Raw genomic sequence first — 19,134 nt, forward strand, 5'->3', positions numbered from 1 at the left:
CAATGAAATACATACAGAAGTGTCATGTCTGGTTCTATTTTCAAATACTACTCTTTATTCTTCACTTCTCTCTTCTCCCACCTCACTGAATGTGGAAGTAGTGTTTGATCTAATGATATAATACTGAGTCCTCACATACAAGACAGCTACTCTGGGAAGTAAACTGGATCCATAGTAGACTTTGATAAGCAAGAAACAAACTGCTATTGCTTAAGCCTCAGAGACTTTAGGTTGACTTATTTCAGTAGCATAATCTAGCCTGCCCTGGATTTTGTAACCATTACATTTCCACAGTGTATCATAAAGTCTGGCATATACTAAAGTGATTAAATGTGCTTTGATTAAATTAATAGATTAAAAAGTTTTAATCAGCAATTAAAATGAATGATTTTAATTAAAGAAATTATTTCAACTTGATTCTGTGCACAATCAAAAGTCTTGGAAATTTTAACTGATTAATACATAGGGATCACTATCCTTTAAATATCAAACCATTATCTTTGATAGAGTCACATGTACTTGGCACTCCAGGGGGACCCCATTAAAATTTTGTGTTTTGTTGAATTTCAATTAAATAAACTTTTCTGTGACTTGGTCTTTGAAACCTTTATTCACTTACTTAAATCACCCCCATTTGAAGGCACCAGTGCCTCATAGAATGTCCCTGCAAAGCTTCATCTGTGTGTGTGGTCCCTGCCTCCATGACAACCAAAACCCAGATGCAGAAATTCTTCATAATCACTTAGATTACACTAGAAACCAGAAGGACGTTGAGGTCAAAAATGATTCAAAGAACATGTTTAACAAATTGAATTTGCAGTTTCTACCACCAGGAGGTAAGGGGGATGGGCATTTGTTTGTGGTATCTTTTGGTTCTCATTTCAACAGAAATCAATAAATTGGCCAAAACAAAAGAAAAATATGAGCCTAGTATATACTCATTGTGGAAGTGAAAGCAAGATCTGTGAGGGGCAATGGTGGGATCAGACAGAAAATTGACCTTGCCACAGAAAAAAGTGATGATACCCCAGAGAGTGAGGAAAGAGCCCTGTGTATGAGAAAGAAGTCACAGATTAAAGGTGTTCTCCAGAGCTGCTAATGGTACCAGGAAATCCACTTATTTAGGAAGGTTCCTCAACTAACTCCTGGAGCTCCCAGTTCTGGTGACTAGGGGACTGTCAGACTCATAAACACAGGTAGCAGGAGGATCTGAAATCTTATTTGAGGGGTAAGAACTAAGTAAGTCTAAGACATAAGAAAGGGGGGGCAGGGAATACAGTGAAAGGCCAGTTTTGATCTGTTCTTCAGAGAAGCTGTGGGCTTTGGAGAGGCAGCAGAGTACAGAGGATGAGCCAGGGTGCCTATTTGGGTAACTTATTATTACCTTTACTAGTTGTGTGATCTTGGGCAAGTCTTAAACCTTAATTTAAACCTCTCTGTGCTGCCACTTCCATCCCTGAAGATGACTATACATCAGCGCCCATCTCCAGGGATTGTTAAGGGGAATAAATGACTTGATTAAGACCTGTACAGCTGCTTGTCCAGTGCCTAGCCCACAGCAATCTTTCAGGAAATGCCGGCTTTTGTTATTATGGGCCTGGTGCACAAACTATTCTTACCAGCTATGTAATCTTGAGCACGTTATTTTTCTTCTCAGCATCTGTTTTCTCATCTGTAAAATGGGGTGGTAATCATTTTCATGCCTTGTTGTTTTAAAAGGAGATACAACACTTTCAATAGCACCTTGCTCACTTATCTCATGATGGATATTCTGACAGTATTATTTCTTCTGATAGATAGGAAGCTAAATAGGAATCGAAAGACACCCTACCTCCGAAAGGAGGAAGTGCAGTGGACTTGAATGTGGGTGAAGATTTAACGTACACTCAAAAATATCTGGAGGGACGAGGATCAGTTTCTTCATAGCTGGAAAGAAATGTGCTGGTTCATCTCTTTAAAGACTGTAAGCTCATGTAAGAAAAGCTGAGATGGATTCTTGAAGACAGAGATCTGCTCACACTTTGCATCCCCCTTAACATAGTGCAAGGCGCTCTAAGCATTTAGAATCCACTTAAACCAAGGGTCTACGATGGACAACATAATCCAAAGTACATGTATAAAGACACGAATTGGTGTGAATATACTTTGTATACAACCAGAGATATGAAAAATTGTGCTCTGTATGTGTAATAAGAGTTGTAATGCATTCTGCTGTCATATATAAAAATTTAAAAAAATTAATTAAAAAAAAAAAAACACCTAGGGTCTCCCATACTGACTGTCCAGCAGAGGCCGCCCTGGGCCGTAGCTCCTGGGGCCTGAGAGCTGCGAGGGAGAAAGCCAGCGGGGGGGAGGCCCTGTCAACGCCTTGGGGCCCTGGTGGGAGGGGTTTGGCGGCGGAGGCGGCCCGGCCTTTGGCTGCTAGGATGGAGCAGAAGTGCGCTGGGAGCCCGAGGGCACGCAGCTGACTGAGCCGCGCAGCTTTGCTCGCCCCGCCGCCTGCCACCTGAGCTGCTCCAGCCAAAGGCGCCCAGCCGTCTGCACTTCCCAGCTCCTACCGCAGCCCGCTGGTCAGAGAAGGAGTCTCCCGCGCTCGGAGCGCTCGGTCGGCCCCAGCAAACTCCTCCCGCCGGCACCAGGCTCGGCACTGAGCACCGGGATATCATGGTCTGCAAGACTCTCCTCGCTCTGTGCATCTTCACAGCAGGTACTTAGCGCAGACCTCAAGGAGGGGCCAGGCTCGGTGTGGCCCCCGCGGACGTAGCTGGGGCTCCACCTGAAGCCGGGAGACTGGGAAGTAAGTCGCGGCTTGCGGGATCCTGACCTGGTGCGAACCTCCGGGACTGCGCGCAGGTGTGTGCGCACTTAGATTTGGCAGTCTTGAGCGGTGCGGAAGGAAAGGATGAAAAAGCCTTCCTACTGCAGCCCGAGCCCGCACAAACTCTGCTTTGTGGAACAGGTGGCTGGCTGGCACAGCACATTTGAAACCCCCAAGGGCTATACTGTCTACTCCTCCTTTGCGTTCTTCGCCGTGGTCCCTGAGCGCACCCGCCAGAGTCCGGATCAGACTTCTGGTCGCGGTTCGGCCTGGGGAGGGATTCAAAAGCAGGGGAAGGAGTGGGGTTTCGGGTAGTCGCATCTCGAAAGGTTTAGGAGGTGACTGCCTACCCAGGTGGGGCTGGTTTTCGTTCCGGGTTGGCGATCCCGGGGTCTCCAAGGTCCCTTTTTAGTTATACTTAGGTAAGATATGGCTCAAGAGGTCCTAGGGACGGTGGACCCAGCTGGGGTCAAGCTCGCGAATTCACATCAGGGTTTTTTTGCAGGTCTTTCTTGTGTCCGGGGGCCTTTCAAAAATGTACCTTTTGGAAGAAACTAGAATGTTGATTAAAGCTAGCATTCCCCTCACCCCAATTCCACCCATTTCCCCATTCCCACCCCTCACACAGGTTCCCGGCCAAGTCCCCACGCGCGCGCCTCTCAGGTCTTAGGACTACCCGCAGCCACGACCTCAGGCGGGGGGTTCTAGGGAGAGTGGAGCAGGCAGACAGAGTTCGTCTTGGTAGGGGCTGGAGAGAGGGCTAGACAATACTGAGTCTAGAGTTGGATATCCAGCTTCTCCCCTCTGAGTTCCTTAAGGTTCCTGTAATTGTGGCCCTGAGTCGTTACTGTCCCTTGAAAAGAAACTACTGGTTCCCTGGCAGCTTACAAAAGACAGATTTAAGAAAAAGTTTCCAAAGTCGAGGTACAGTGTGGTGTTTACTTGCTGAACGTCTGTTTTGGCGTTTGCACGGTTTGGAGATTCATCTGCTGACGGTTCCAGAACACTCCGGGCTCTTTGGCTTGTGCTGCCTCAGGCTGGGATGAAAGAGTGGAACTGGAAGGTGTAATCTGTCATTGGTCGGCAGCTCTTGGATGGCCTCGCATGGTAATTCCACAGTCTTCAAACCAAGAGATGTTTAGGAAATGAAATGGAATGCATCTTTACTTTTACCTTAAAAATCTTTTCAGGAGGCTCAGAAAACCCTAAGAGAGCCTGTAGATGGGCTTGTTTGCTAATTTGATTTGTAGCTGCTGCTTTATTTATTTTATATATTTATATTTTGACCAGCCCAGGCAATTGACAAAACTGGAATTAATCCTAGCAAGCAGTTGATCGTAGCATTATTTTCCTAAGCTCAAGATTTTCTTTTTTTTTAAATCCAGTTTTACAGTTTACCTCGTTATTATGAGAGAAGGAATATTGTCTTCATCCACTGCCCCCAGAGGGGGGGCTGGTGGGCCAGGGACTGGCAGAGCAGCCCCATCCATGCCCCCACCTACATCTGTAGGGATCAGAGCCAGTAAGATCAGGATAGTTCCTGGGCTCCTGGGAGTCAGGAAGGCACACTGCCTCTTTCCCCTATTTGGTCTCTATGGACCTATCCCAGAGAGCCATGGAACTAATGGAAGCTTTGTTCTTACCTCTGAAGCTTGTGCCTCTGAAAGAATCTCTTTAGGTTTCAGTTCATTGTTAAAGAGTTACTTGCAATATATTGTCAGGAAAATAATACAAAGACCTCCTGAAATTCTTTGCATTCAAAAGTAAGATGTTTTCAGAATCTAAAATATTATTTTTCTAGGAGAAAAAAAAAAACCTGATGTGTTGCAAAGAGGCAAGGGGGAAAGGGTTACTCAGAGTAGCAGGCATGTTTCCACACCTATCCTAGAGCTCCCTCAGCACACTTCTAATAAGAACTTCCCCCAGGCCGTTGTTTCTTTTCTGTTTTCTACCATTTTTCCTCCAGCTTTAGAGGATTTAACAATTTTTTGTACAATCCTCAAAATGATACCTTCTTGAGCCAGGAAAAGGGTTGGGCAAGAGCCTATTATTATCCTAATAAATCCTCTCAATATATATATGTAGCATTTCCTCCAGGATTTATAATGGACATTTGAAGATAACCTGTGCCTTGTCAACAATCCAGCCCAGGTAGATCTCTACATTTACCCACCTGTGTTTTAAATAATAGGAACAAAAATACCTTGGATGAACTTCAGTTCTCTCTTCAGTCCTTATTATGGTAGGACACAAGCACTGCTGTGTTAAAAACTATGTTAAAAAAACCACCTTTTATATTATGCCCGTATAAGGTATATAGGAGAACTGCTTTTAAATTAAAATACAATCTGGAACCTCCAATGTTTGGCCCCAGAACCAGGCAGGAAGGGAAGATGGCCTGTCATTGGGTAACCTTCATCTTTAGACTTTTCCTGCTCACTTGTAGATTATCTTCCTTCAGTCCCACCACCATTGCTCCCCTTTAATATTCTATGTCCCAAGTTAAAAAAAAAAAAAAAACTCCTTCACTGAAATATACTGGAACTTTCAATTATTTTTAAATACTCAAGGATAATGAAAGAGAAACACCTAATAGGTAAGAGAGGTACAAATCCTATGATCCTACTTTTCCTGCCCTCACAGAAGTCTGGCCCTGGTCTCCCTCTGGGAAGAGTACATTCCACACCATTGCCAAACACTCCAGGCATAGTTATTGATCACTTGTAAAGAACAGCACAGTACATTTCCAGTCTGCCACTCAGCAAGGGATCTTTTGTGGATTCTAAATATGTCAGATAGCTCTTCTCCAGGTAACTAATACTTAGAATGTCCATATCCTTGAAGAAACCTCTCTCCCTACAGGGTTATGGCTCTGTGCATACTACCAGTCCTGATATGTATCAGTTCAGTAACCTTTTCAAAAATATATTAAACAAAAAATGCATACACATTTAAAGGAACAGAAAGTTGCCTTTGGTTTGTTATGGGTGGTAGAAAAGAGTTGTTTTCATTCTTTTAGCCCAGTTAACCACTATTCCCCTGAAATTTGTGGTTACAGTCAAAGACAGGTCACCTCCTTCATAGGAACCCTGCTCTGAGATGGTGGAAGTTCTTCATTGTTCACATTTACAGAAGCATCAGATTCTGCAGCTAGATTACTTGGGTACAAAACTAAGCTTTACTACTTATTAATTGTGTAATTTAGGGCAAATATCTTAACTAATCTTCAATTTTTACATTTACAAAATTGGGGGAAATAAGACCTCATAAGATATGGAAGGTTAAATATATGAACACACCTGCAAATAGGAAGTGCTAGGGACATAGTAATGTGCAGTTTTAGCTCTTATTGTTGCAATTCGTATTAATAAAATTTGCTATAGTCTAGGCAGGCTATCCTCTTCAAAAGCAAAGTTTATATTTGCACTTGGACTATGTAAATCAAAGATCTCAACTAATATTTCAATGCCAGCTGTTCCAGCAAACCCAGTGTCAAATTAAGAAAATATTCAGCTGAGTCTACTAAATGCCTAATTTGAAAAGGTTAATAATGTGCCAGCTCAGATTTAGCATAATAATCCAAAAAGTATGCAGTAACAAATAGAAGTAAAGTCTCACCATTTCTTCTAGAAGGACTTTTGCAAACTACTGTGTTTCAAACTCCCAAGTCAGCTAAACCTTAAAGGTCGGGCACTCAGTGCCACAAAATTCTGGGCAATGCAGATAAAACAACTTAGAAAAAGACAGGTCATTTTTTTCTGACATTTTTCAGAATGGTTCTCTCCAGAACCCAGAATCATCAGTAATTGCCAGATCCCTAATTTAACTTCAGTATTTGGACCTGGCCTAATTGTGCTTGTGTTTTCTTAAAGAAAATATTGGTTAAATATTTAGACTGTTTGAGCAGATTTTCTCAAACAATAATTTCTCCTTTGGGTCAATTGCACCCACTGGAAATGGTGGAAAGTGACATGTTTTAAATGTTTCAGAAGGGATTGGCTATCTTATCTCCTAAAAGCAATCTGTATCAAAGGAAAGGAATTTTGCAATAATAGTTACAACAGTGTGCTTCTTTTTGAAAATATCTGTCACTGAAATTTAACAAAATGTTAGTTAGGAATCAGATATTTGCCTTGCTTATGAGATATCAAATGAAGCTGACACTTGGAAAAGTTAGTTTCATGTAGAAATCAAGGGTAGTTCTTAGAAGTGGTCAGGGAGTTAAGTGTCTACCCAACATTTGCTTTTTTCTTGGAAATGCAAAGCTAGTAGGTTAATGGGCAAGCCAGGTGACTATCAGTTAAGGCTGGTTTGTGTATGTAGTTTATAACATTTCTTTTTTTAGTTGCATCTTAAATTATTCAAGTAGCAGGAATTGCTGTCACATCAGGTTTTCTGATACGTGAACTTTTAAATGCTCATCACAGCCCTTCCTACCAGCAAGCCCATTTTCTTCACCTGCCTTACCATCATTTAGGGATCTCTGCCATTTTATAAGTAATAAAAATCTTTAAAATAAAATAGAGAATTATGAATTCTTTTCATCTGCTTTCCATTGGTGCAGGGAGGTATAATGGCAATTAAAAATATATTATCTTAGTTTTCTTTCGGCTCATGTTGCTGAATTTAGCTAATAAAGATACAGATTGCCCAGTCAAATGTGAATTTCAAATAAACTACGATTCTAAGTATGTTCTATAGAATGTTGAATTCAAATTCTAACGAGTGTCCTATATTTTGTCTGGCAACCTGAATTTGGCCTTTCATCTGCAGTTCATCTATGCAATGGGTTTGATGTAAGATCAGCTTTAGTTTGAATCTTGCCTGATAGAGCTTTGGTTGCGCTGTACCATTTCATTAAATATAATCTGCTTGTGGGAAACATGGAGATTTAAAAGCAGCTGTCTTGGTTAGCAACCACGTGGATTAGGATTCAGGGGAAGCTTTCACTCCAGTGAATTATTTTGATTCTGATAGCATATTTGTTAACTGAACATTGTTGTGTGCTTCTGAACAATTGGTGGAATTTCTATAGCCTCCTTGACCTACATTAATGATCCCCTCTGACCCTTCCTTTAAAAAAATATATTTCTCATAATTGCAATGTTTTTGCCTAAGAACTGGAACTAGAAACCTTCTAGAATATGTCTGGCAACTGATTAAAAAAGAAAATTATAGAATAGCTTTGCATTTTAGTGCTCTCTTTTGTGCCAAGATCTTAAGACATCTTACAAATATTAATTATATAAGTTTTATAAGCCCTGCTGGGTAGGTTTATTGGTATCACTTAAAAGCTGCGGCTGTTCAGAGCCTGAAGCAATATATTAGACAGAATTTTAAGGCAGATGTTTTTTTAAAAAATCTCTTAAGCAATTGAACTGTGTTGGAAATGTACACCCTTTATACCTAAGCTGAAATCTATGAATAGCCAACTGTTCATTGTTTAAAAACTTGCAGAAAATTACCATGTGTGATATTTAGAAAATATGTCTATTCAGTTCAAAAGGTGAGTAGAGTATATCTTTGATGATAATATCTTTCACTTACATTTCAAATTTGACACCTGATTTTCTCTTCCATGGGCAAGGAAATGTGGATATGGGAACTTTAGTCCAGGTGTTGAACATGAAAGGATTTAGATGAGAGACAGTTTCATTTTTTATTTGGCTGTGGTTATAAACTTAGAGCTACCATGCAGACTTCCACTTAGATCACATTATATTTCTTTATATAATGTTAATAAAATATATGTCATGTTTTACATTGTGATATTCTTACCAACTTCATGTAGTCCAGAATATAACCTTATTACAGATAGGTTATTGGTGCTGTTTATCTCTCCTGAAATGTTTTCAGTTTCATTGGAAAAGCTTTTTATGATCTCTTAGTCCATTCAGGCAGCTATAAAAGCCTGGTTCTATAAACTGAGTAGCTTATAAGCAGCATACATTTATTTATTATAATTCTAGAAGCTGAGAAGTTCAAGAGCAAGGTGCTGGCTGATCCTGTGTCTAGTGAGGCCTCCCTTTCTGGTTTGTAGATGGTGCTTTTTCATTGTGTTGTCATGGTAGAAAAGGCAAGGCCGCTCTCTGGGGCCTCTCCTATAAAGACATTAATCCCATTCATGAGGACTCCACCCTCATGACCTAATCATCTCTTGAGGGCTCCATCTCCTCATATCACCTTGGGGGTAGGTTTTTAACATATGAATTTTGGGGGCATAAAAGCATTTAGACCATAGCATGACCTCACAGGTAGACAAGAGACAGATACCATGAAACAAGTGTTGAATATTTATTTGATTGTTAAACACTCTGTATGACCCTTGTTTTGTATTGCAATTTGGATTCTTTAGGAAGAACGGTAGCAATTATTGCAAGAATAAAAGGGCATTCTTTTTATGTGTTATTTAATAGTTACAGTGCACTGTCTATATTTGTCTAGGGAAATGTTCAAGACCTCAATTGTTCTGTTGATTTAAAATATGTTTTGTCATGAAAGAATTTCAGTATATCTCAAAATTACAACATGAGAGGGACCTTTCTGCCACTTGTTTATCAGAGAACCTTAAAAAAATCTGGGGACATCTATTTCTTGGCGTGGGAAAAAGACAACTTCCTAGTGGATCGCACACTCTGCAAATCAAGGGAATTCTTGCTGTTGATGGGCTCTGCTGTGTGAGGGGCAGCACCAAAACATGTGCCATCACCACATTCAACTAAAAGGAAAATTTTGAATTTTGTATTCAAAATTAAACTGTTGCCCCGTAAGGTGGCACAGGCCTATAATCCTATGTCTCAGGAGGCTGAGACAGGAGGATCACGAGTTCAAAGTCAGCCTCACCAACATCGAGGGGCTAAGCAACTCAGTGAAACCTTGTCTCTAAATAAAATACAAAATAGGTCTGGAGATGTGACTTAGTGGTTGAGTGCCCCTGAGTTCAATCCCTGATTTTTTAAAAAATTAAACTGTTGATGGAGATAATGTTCAATGACATTCTCTCTCTCTGATCCCTGATTCTCTCTCTCCCTTGCTCTCTTTTTGAAAAGCTAATCAAACAGGTCAGAGCAGGAAAAAAGACTATCATTTTTGGGGTAAAGGATCATTCGTTATTCACATTGTAGGAAAATGTTGTGGGAAGGGGCTATTTCAGCATTTCTGCATAGGCTGTATAGATTGTTATCAATCTAATCAAGATTGCATGAGACTCAGAAAATATAAGAAGCCTAGATAAGAGGGGGATGATAATTAAAATTATTTGGAAGTACAAAGGCCCAAACTACCTCTTACTGCTGCTGCTACTGCTTGCTAGTGCTGGAAATGAAAAAGTAATAAAAGCTGGGAGATAAGTAATACTTCCTCAAATGTATATGAATATAAAGTTTATAGTACTGGATCATTTTAGTTCTGTGAAAGGTTGCAAATTGAGTCAGATTAAACAACATGGCAGCCCCTGTGGCAGCTAATTATCTTCAGCATTATGAAGCAGAGTATAGAATAAGAAAATGTCTTCTACTAGCCACAGTGGTCAATGTCTATAATTCCAGCACTTTGAAGACTTGAGCCCAGGAGTTCAAGACCAGCCTGGAGAATGGGGTGAGATCTGGTCTAAATAAATAAATAAATCCTCAATGACTGATGGTGTAGCTTACTGGTAAAATGTGTGCTAAAAAAGTAAGCAAGAAATGCCCTGAGATGTCAAAATGAATTCAACTGCATGGTTTGGGTCAATTAAGGAGGGCTGAGTGGCCTGAGTTGCTTGTTGTCAGGCACCTTTCCTAGGCTGTACTTTAAAAATAGTCCTATTGTGAATATTCTCCTTTAAATGCTTACATGAAGAGAAACACAGCCCTGATATTTATCAGGTGAAGATGGAATTTGTGTTATTATATATGAGAGGCAACATGGTATGTAGAAGGGGGCTTTGGAGTGACGCAGGCTAGCATGAAATGCCACCTCTAGAATCTCGGTTTTCTCCCTCATAGTATTATGATACTATGCATAGAGTGCCATGTGGATAAACATTTAACCAGTGTATACTAAGCACCTACAACAAAAGATAGAAGATATTTTTTTATTTTGCTTTCTTTCCATGGCTGCCTCCCACTACTAGATTGTAGTGTAAATGAAAACAGAAACTTTAGCTGTCTGATCTGCAGCTGTATCCCCAGGAGAGTGAGACACAAAGTGGGTGCTTAATAAGTATTCATTCTATCAGTTTTTATTGAGACTCTACTTGTGCTAAACGGTATCCAAGTATCTGTAGACACACTAACAAATGAAATAGAATTTTACCCTTAGAGAATTTACATTCTTTGTGGATGAAAAATTTTAGTGTAGTCAAAAGAAAACCAACAGTTGAACAACTAATAGCCATCTCAAACCCAACATGTCACAACTGAGTTCCTAGACTTCTTTTCTTCTCCCAGAGGCTCCACCTGAAATCTTGATCATCTCAGGGAATGGCAACTCCAACTTTCCAGATGCTCATACTGATATTCACGTGTCATCTTTAGGTCCTCTTTCTCTTTCAACACCCCTCACCCAATGCTTCAAGACAATCTGTTTGCTCTACCTTTAAAATATATGCAGAAGTCCTTGCCCTTGCCCTGGTCTGAGCCACCATCGTCTTTCTCCTGGACTACTGCAGTGTCCCACTCCAGATCTGCCAGCTCTCACCTTTTCCCTCCCACGGTCCATTTTCTACATAGCAACATTGGATCCATTGGAAATAGATGGGATGTCAAAGTCAAAGTCTTTACAGTGACCATCAAGATGTGCATGAGCTGGTGTTCCATTTGTTTTCCAACCCAGTCTTCTACTCTCTCTTTTTCTCACCGTGTAGAAACACTGGCTTCCTTATAGTAAGCAGAGGCTGGTTCCTCTGTCTGGAATATACTTTCTCTAGCTATCCTTGTGGCTAATTCCCTCACCTTCTTAAAAAAACCTTTTCTGTTAGAGCTTGCCATTACTACAAGAAACCTGAGATAATCCACTTAAAATGAGGAAAGGGTTAATTTGGAGGTTTCAGTCCAAAACTGACTGGCCCCATTGCTTTAGGCCTGTGGCAGCACAGGGCATCATGGTGGGAGCACATGACCTAGAAGGACTGGCTTATGTCAGGGTTCAGGGGGAAAAAGAGAGAAAGAGACCAGCATCCCAGAATTCCCTTCAAGGGCATGGCCCCCAATGACTTCAAACCTCCCTGTAGGCCCTACCTCTTAAAGGTTTCTACCACCTTTCAAAGTGCCAAGTTGAGAGCCAAGCCTTAAACATCTGAGCCTTTGGGGGACATTCCAGATCCTAACTATAGCAACTTTGCTCAAACACCAACTTCTAAATAAGACCTACCCTGATCAACATCTTAAAACTGCAGACTGTGCCATCTGCCAACACCATGTGCCCAGTGCCCATTGTCTGACTCTTGCCTCTTCTCTATCATTAATGTCTGTCTCCCTCCACCCCTCCCCCTTAGTTCTGAATAAAACACAGCTTCAGAAGGCTTAGGCTTTCTTCTCTTTTGTTTGCTGTTGTATTCCTCAGTGCAAGAACACTGTGTAGCATACAGTGTGTAGCATACATATCTATTTGTTGAATTGAATGATTAAAATATATTTGGGGGGTCTGGCAAAATGAAAACTTAATTCAGATTTTTCCTTAGATCACCCAAAAACAAGACACTGGCAGACTTGCTTATGTCTAGTGATTCTAAATAGCTTTTTAAAAAGCAATGGTCAGGCCTTTAGTCTTCACTGAGGATTACAAAAACTAAAATTTAAAAAATCAGCTATATTTTTAGCTATGCACATACAAAACTCTTCTTTTTAAAATGTAAGCTTTAAGCTTTTTTTTTTTTTTTTTTTTTTTTTTTTTGCCATGGACATCTTCTTCAACTCTGTGGCCAATTAAAATGTCACCTTTGAGCTCAGCTAGGGAGGGTACTGTTATCTCCACCATTTGAACATTTCCGAGAGTTCTCTGAATAACTAAAAATAGCCTGGTGATGAAAAGTGATTTGATTCTAAAGGAAGCTCAGTTGGCAATTTTCCAGTAAAGTTTGAGAAAGTTAAGTAAATTTAGCTGCTGAGTGTTGGAAGTGTAAGTTAGTAACTAATAAACTCAAGAACCTAAAGGGAGTTTTCTTGGGCTTCAATATCCCACCTTCCTTTAGTGATTCTGAAATATGAATTGTGTTTCAGACTAAGGAACAGAAGTAATGCTGAAGTTCTCATTCAAATCAAACCTGTTTCCTGGGGGTGGAGGGAGGAGGCATCATCTACCCTGGCGAGATGACACCTCTTGACATGGCTGTTATTAAAGTCACCCAGGTTGGCATATACCCCGGCTTCATCGTGCTGTAAATACTCCCGATACTTTTTGACTTACTGAAAATAGGAATGATTAGTTATTTAGTAGCTGCCAAAAGGAATGTGAGATTTAAAAACATAACAACATACTTGTCTTGATTATATCAACTTGAGGAGCAACTTATAAATAAAGCAAAGAAGGGGAAAGATGAAACTGTTAAAAACATTGGCCTTGCTGGTTCCTTGAGGTCCATTGCTCATTCTGGAGGAGGGCAGGCTCTCCATCCTCTTGAAGTTCAGCAGCCCTGGCAGTAAGCAGAGTTGTGCAAAGGAGAGGAACCCTGACCTTTTACTGGAGGCCGAAGAATTTGTGTCTGATATTGTGAGCATGGCACTGGAGTGGCCATTCCACCACCTCTCCTCCCCTGGGTGATACCATGTTCCCTAAGTGATATAAAAAGCAGGGCCTAATATTTGACTGGCAGGAAAAGGAGCACACATCAACAAGACAAAGTTCATGATGCCCAAAAGCTCAAAAAGACAAATGTGGTGTAGAAAGAACAAAAATAACTACCCTCACTCAAAAAGCTAATCAGATCAACCCGCATACATTTAGCATTCACACTGAGCAACAATAAGCAACTGCTTAAGTAAATGGGGTGGTTCATTGTGTACCAGCATGTAAAAAATGGTTACAATATATTAAATCAATATATGGTAACTTTATATTTCCCAACATTGAAAAATCAAGCTACAGAATAAAATGACCTTCTGATGAAACACTTAACGCATTATGCATATATGTGTGTGCCTGCAGAGAAGAGTTTGGAATGATGTAGTGGTTATCTCTGGCAAGTGAGTTTTGGGTCAGTTTTGCTTTTCTCTTTCTTTTTCAGTTTCTGTCATTGTCTCTGCTTCTCTCTCTCTCTTTCTCCCCCCCCCCACCCCATGAATTTTTTAAAGAAGATATTATGAATATTTTGACAACTTTTAATGTGGCCATAGTAACTACTAGGTGACTGTTTTAATCCTCCAACTCTTGACTCAAAAAGCAGTCTGACAAGCTATCAAAAATAAGGTCTTAGAGAAGCAAATAACCTCAGAGAGGTTTCAGGGCATTGCTGATGTAATGAGCAGGGAAGATTCTGGGAAGGAATTGACCTAGGGTAATATTACATTTTTTAAAACTAGAGTCCTTTATAAATCATTTTGGGATGACCGGCTTGGATAGTATTTTAAGGGGCTCTGAGCTAACTTATCAGTATTTAAGGTACATTGTTAGGTTTATATCTTTCATTTTATTTCTTCCGATTTTGTCACTTAGAGAAGCAGTTTCTGAATACATTATTCTAAGTTTCTCAAAATGAAAGTTGGCAACTTAGATATTAAATAAGAAAAATAGCACTCAGAAGAATATGTAATTTGTTTTTCTCTTGGCAACATTAAATTTCTTATATCATCTTTTCCATAAAGTAATCAATAAAATGTGGTTTGGGCAAATGCTAGAAGATCCATTATTAATCCTCCATGGCATTATCAGAGAACACATGTAGGTGTGACCAGGGAAGGCAGCTGAGCAGATAGGACAGGGAAAAGCTTTGGCATAAGCTAGGCCAACCCTATGTAATTGATAAAACTAGACTCATGGCTTGGGTAGGGGAGTTATGTTTTTAAGATTTTAGTCTTACTAGGTGTCACACATTATGCTACATTGGTTTCATCTGCTACCTCACCTAATCCTCCCAACAACCTTCTGGGGTAGGCAATACTGTTCCCATTTTGCAGGTCAGGTCACTGCAAAATGGGAAAAGAACTGTGGAGAATACAGCTAATAGGTAGCAGAACAGAGTTTATAACTTACATCTCTCATCTTTACCCACTTCTTCCCCCATGGCCTTGAACTGCCAAATTAGTTTCTAACTCCTTTTGTGTCACCCACTCTGATTTTTTCTCCATCCCCACAGATACAGTGTTTTTTGGGAACCTTAGTATCTCTTCCTAAGTAAAGGCAGTAACTCCTAACTGGTCACCCTCTGTCTTCACATAGACCCTTACACAAATTCTTTGGATCCATTTAGTTCATGTTGAGTTGCCAGCTCCTCTCTAAAGGAGGAGATACAGACCCCAATCTGCTTAATACTCTTGTGGGTACTCAGATTTTGGTTCCTAAATTCCATTTCTACTAGCAGGAATGAAGGCTCCTTGGAGAAGTGACTAATTCCAGGCAGATCTCTTTTAGGAAATGTATGAGTAGAATATCTTATTAAACCAGGAACAAAGATATTTTTGAAGACTGCTAAGATCCTGTCAGAAGAACTCGGAACCAATTCCTGAGGCTTCCAGACTGAACAGGGGAGTTGATGGGGATAGCAATCATAGCAGCACATGAAATACATTTACTCCTAAGTTCAAAATGATGCCAGAAACAAGATAATAATGTGATGCAATCTTTATTGATCTTCATTGGTGTATGCCAAAAAACCAATACATTACTTAGGAAAATGGCAGATAACTAGAAAGAATCAAGTCTTATTTATTTATCTTATTCTGCTGTTATTTTGTGAAGGGTACCACTAGGTGATCAAATACTAAATGATAGGCTGATTGGACTTGTTTCTGTAAACAATTGGGAGATATTAGATGCTTCAAAAAACTTTTTATAATGGAGAAATGTATTCATCTACAAAGCAGGAGAGCAGAGTATAATGAAGAGTATAATGAGTATAATAATACTAATTGATTGTCTTTGGCAGTATTTTAGCTTATAAGTGAAAAAAAGTGCACTAGAAACAGAGTATCACCATTATCACATAGACTAATGAGCTAGTGAATCTTGTCAGTGATCATCAGTGACTGCCAACGTCATGAAGTGTGTCATAACCAGAATTATATCTCCCAATGGAAGGGTATGCCATTCCCTTTGAAACAGTTTTGTCAAATGAAAAGGAACCTACATCTAAACAAGCCTCTACATCCAACAATTAAGTTTCAAGAGACACAGAGGACTGAGGAAGATGTTCAACAACACCTAGAGAATGAAATCAGAAAATCCAAGGCAATGAAAAACTCTATGGGATGAGCAAACTAGTTTCTCCAGTAAGTACACTGCAAGGGGAAAAAAAGAGATTGATAGGAAGATGGGTGGAGGAGGGGAAAATTTATAAAATGAGAAGAGACTTAAGGGACTTAGCAATCAATCACAGTTGTGGATCTTATTTGGACTCTCAGTCAAATCAAGACTGTAAAAATAAATGATGACATTTATGAAACAATTATGAGTCTGATCATTGACTAAATATTCTATGATTTATAGGTTTTAATATTTTAACTATGATAATGATGTGATCCTTAGGTTTTCAACAACCTATGTCTTTTATGGACACATATCATTATATTTATAGAAGAAATGCTGAGATCCTTTGAATAATAGAGAGTGAAAATAGGAGGGGATGTTATAGGAAAAAAATAAAACTGTGGGTTAGTAGTTGTTTAAATAAATTGAAGGGAATATAGGGTGTTCATTATACTCTTCTCTCCTGCTTTGTAGATGAATACATTTCTCCATTATAAAAAGTTTTTTAAAGGTGTGACAAACAGATCTCCCAATTGTTTACAGAAACAAGTCCAGACACTTAGTCAAATGGCTTAGGATCTGAATCAGAGTCAGAACCAAAAAAGGTGGTAGAGGTAAGCATGGCATGAGAGGCCACAGAATCAGATAAGCCAATATTGTTTGGAAAGGTTCCCCAACAAGAGGACACCTGCCGCATACCTTTAGCAATCAATCAGGCTCTTAGGCCATTCTGGAATGCCATTCTAGAATGCCATATCTGCTCTCCTTAGGTTATTTGCACATGTTGGCACTCCTAGTGTTTTCCTGTTCTTATAAGAGCAGGAATCATGACATAGCTTCCTGTTCCTTCCTTCCTTGTATGAACTTATATGTGGTGGGTACTCAGAGCTTGTCAAATTGAACTAAAGAGATGAAGGATCAGAGATGTGGAGCCCAGGGTCGTGAGAGTAGCTGACTTTAGACTACAAAGCTCATGAAAATCTGTGTCCCCTGACTGCAGGGACTCCAGAGTCCCTTTAACCTTGTTCTTCTCTCCTTAAGAATTAAGATTTAAGGCACTGATGGTCTCTGAGAGAAGTAATAGATCAACTTAGAGTAGCTGAAAGTTATTATCTGTTGCCTTGTACAGGCATGCAGAAAGCACAGCCTCAAGGGAGTTGTCTATAGGAAAAAGTATATGTTGGTAGAGAAAGTGACCCAGGAACTGCGACACCACCTGGATCAGGAGTTTCACAGAGGGGCGTTATGAATGCAAAGAAAACCAGAAGGCCTCACAGGAAGCAAGAAGGGAGAAGGGAGAAGCAAGAGGTTGTGGAGATCCAGGTCACCTGCTTCCTATGATTGCAAATCAAATGAAATTTGGAAAGGAATTACAACCACTTGCTGGACAAACTTGTTATATTTGGGCAACCACCCTCACATGCACATCCTTATAAAATAAAACTTCACTCTAGACTAGTGAAGGCAATAAAGATTATCTTTTAAAAGATCCACAGACAGAACTAGCCAGTGCTAAATCTCAGGGGAGATTTTTCAGAGGAAAGAGACAGTATGCACATGTCCTCTGAAAAATGCATCTATTTGTTGGTTTCTGTACTCAGTGGGAAAAGAATATGAGCTGTGTTTCGGTATGGAAGGTCTTTTCATTTTAACATTGCAATCCAGTTTAACCTTTGAAATGTGTTGTCAAAACAGAGCCTAGATGAGGCCTATAAACCTGAGTTCATGATGGCCAACATGTCCTATGGAAATGAAGAAGAGGTACTTGCCCGTGGCCCCTTTCTCCTTTTTAACAGGATCTGCACTTTCAATAGAAAAGGAGTGACAAAGAGGGAGTTTCATTTATTCTCTGGGTTTTTATGTCACTTCTCTTCCTTTGAACTTGGGACTCTAGAAATCCATCTTGGTGTCATCAACCAAGACTAGAGGAATTTGGAATGTAAGTGTGCCCTCCTGGCAGAAGAGGATATATTTTTACTATATTATTAGTTACCCAGCTGCCCAGGTTGCCAGAAGTAAGTGTCTTGTCCCTGAACATCACTCCCTACAAACCACTATAAGCTACTTATCCCCTTGTACCATGCCAAGTTCATACTTGGGATAAATATAGATTATCTATTGTCTGAGTTTCCAAGAGCTGCCATAATAAATTAGCACAGACTTTCGTGGCTTAAAACAACAGGCCTCTATTCCATCACAGTTCTAGAAGTTCAAAGTCCGAAATCAAGTCTTCCTCGAGTCACACTCTCTCTGAAGCTTTAGGAAATGATCTCTCCTTACTTCTTCCAGTTTCTGATAGCCGTAGGCATTCCTGGGCACAATGATGGCAATAAAATTTCAATCTCTGCCTCTGACTTCACATAGCCTTTCTCCTGTTTTTTCCTGTCTGTGCTCACATTTCCTTCTGAGAAGGACATAAACCAGTCATACTGGATTAGGACCCACCCTAATTCACTGTGACCTTATCTTAACTTGATGACATCTGCAAAAACCATATTTCAAAACAAAGTCACTTTCACAACTATTAGGGCTTAGGGCTTCACATATCTTTGCAGAGAACACAGTTCAACCTTATAACAGTTACATTGTTTTTACAACTAACCATGTTCATGAAAGACCCTTCCCACAGATAAAAAGTAGCTAAGAACTTAATCAAGTGTTAATCAGTTCTATTCAAGAGAGTAGTTGCTATCGCTTGAAGTACTTTTGTTTTTTCGTTTACTTCTTTGTTGTTCTTGATGGTAGAAGGCTGATTTAATACTATTTAAATGAGATATTTCTCAACTTGAGTTCTGCAGGCATTTGAAGGGCAATATTTCTCCAACCTTCATGGATTTCTGATCACTAAATAACTGTAGCACCCTGCAGGCACAAATTAAAAAAAAAAAAGCAGGGGGAAAAAAGGAAAGAAAGAAGAAAAGGAGGGAGGAAATACT

At 39.9% G+C, this 19,134-nt stretch overlaps 1 protein-coding gene across 1 annotated transcript in view; it reads left to right on the top strand.

The window, feature by feature from the left end:
* The first annotated feature begins 2,399 nt into the window (after positions 1-2,399).
* PARM1 (prostate androgen-regulated mucin-like protein 1) overlaps positions 2,400-19,134 on the top strand; it is a 102,924-nt gene continuing 86,189 nt past the window's right edge. The window contains exon 1 of the mRNA XM_081304907.1: positions 2,400-2,707. Within this exon, the coding sequence (XP_081161033.1) occupies positions 2,665-2,707 (43 nt within the window). The 5' untranslated portion in view covers positions 2,400-2,664. The remainder of the gene's footprint in view (positions 2,708-19,134) is intronic.

This window comes from Spermophilus citellus (genome assembly GCF_964194105.1).
Source record: "Spermophilus citellus genome assembly, chromosome: 8".
Taxonomy (NCBI): Eukaryota; Metazoa; Chordata; class Mammalia; order Rodentia; family Sciuridae; genus Spermophilus; species Spermophilus citellus.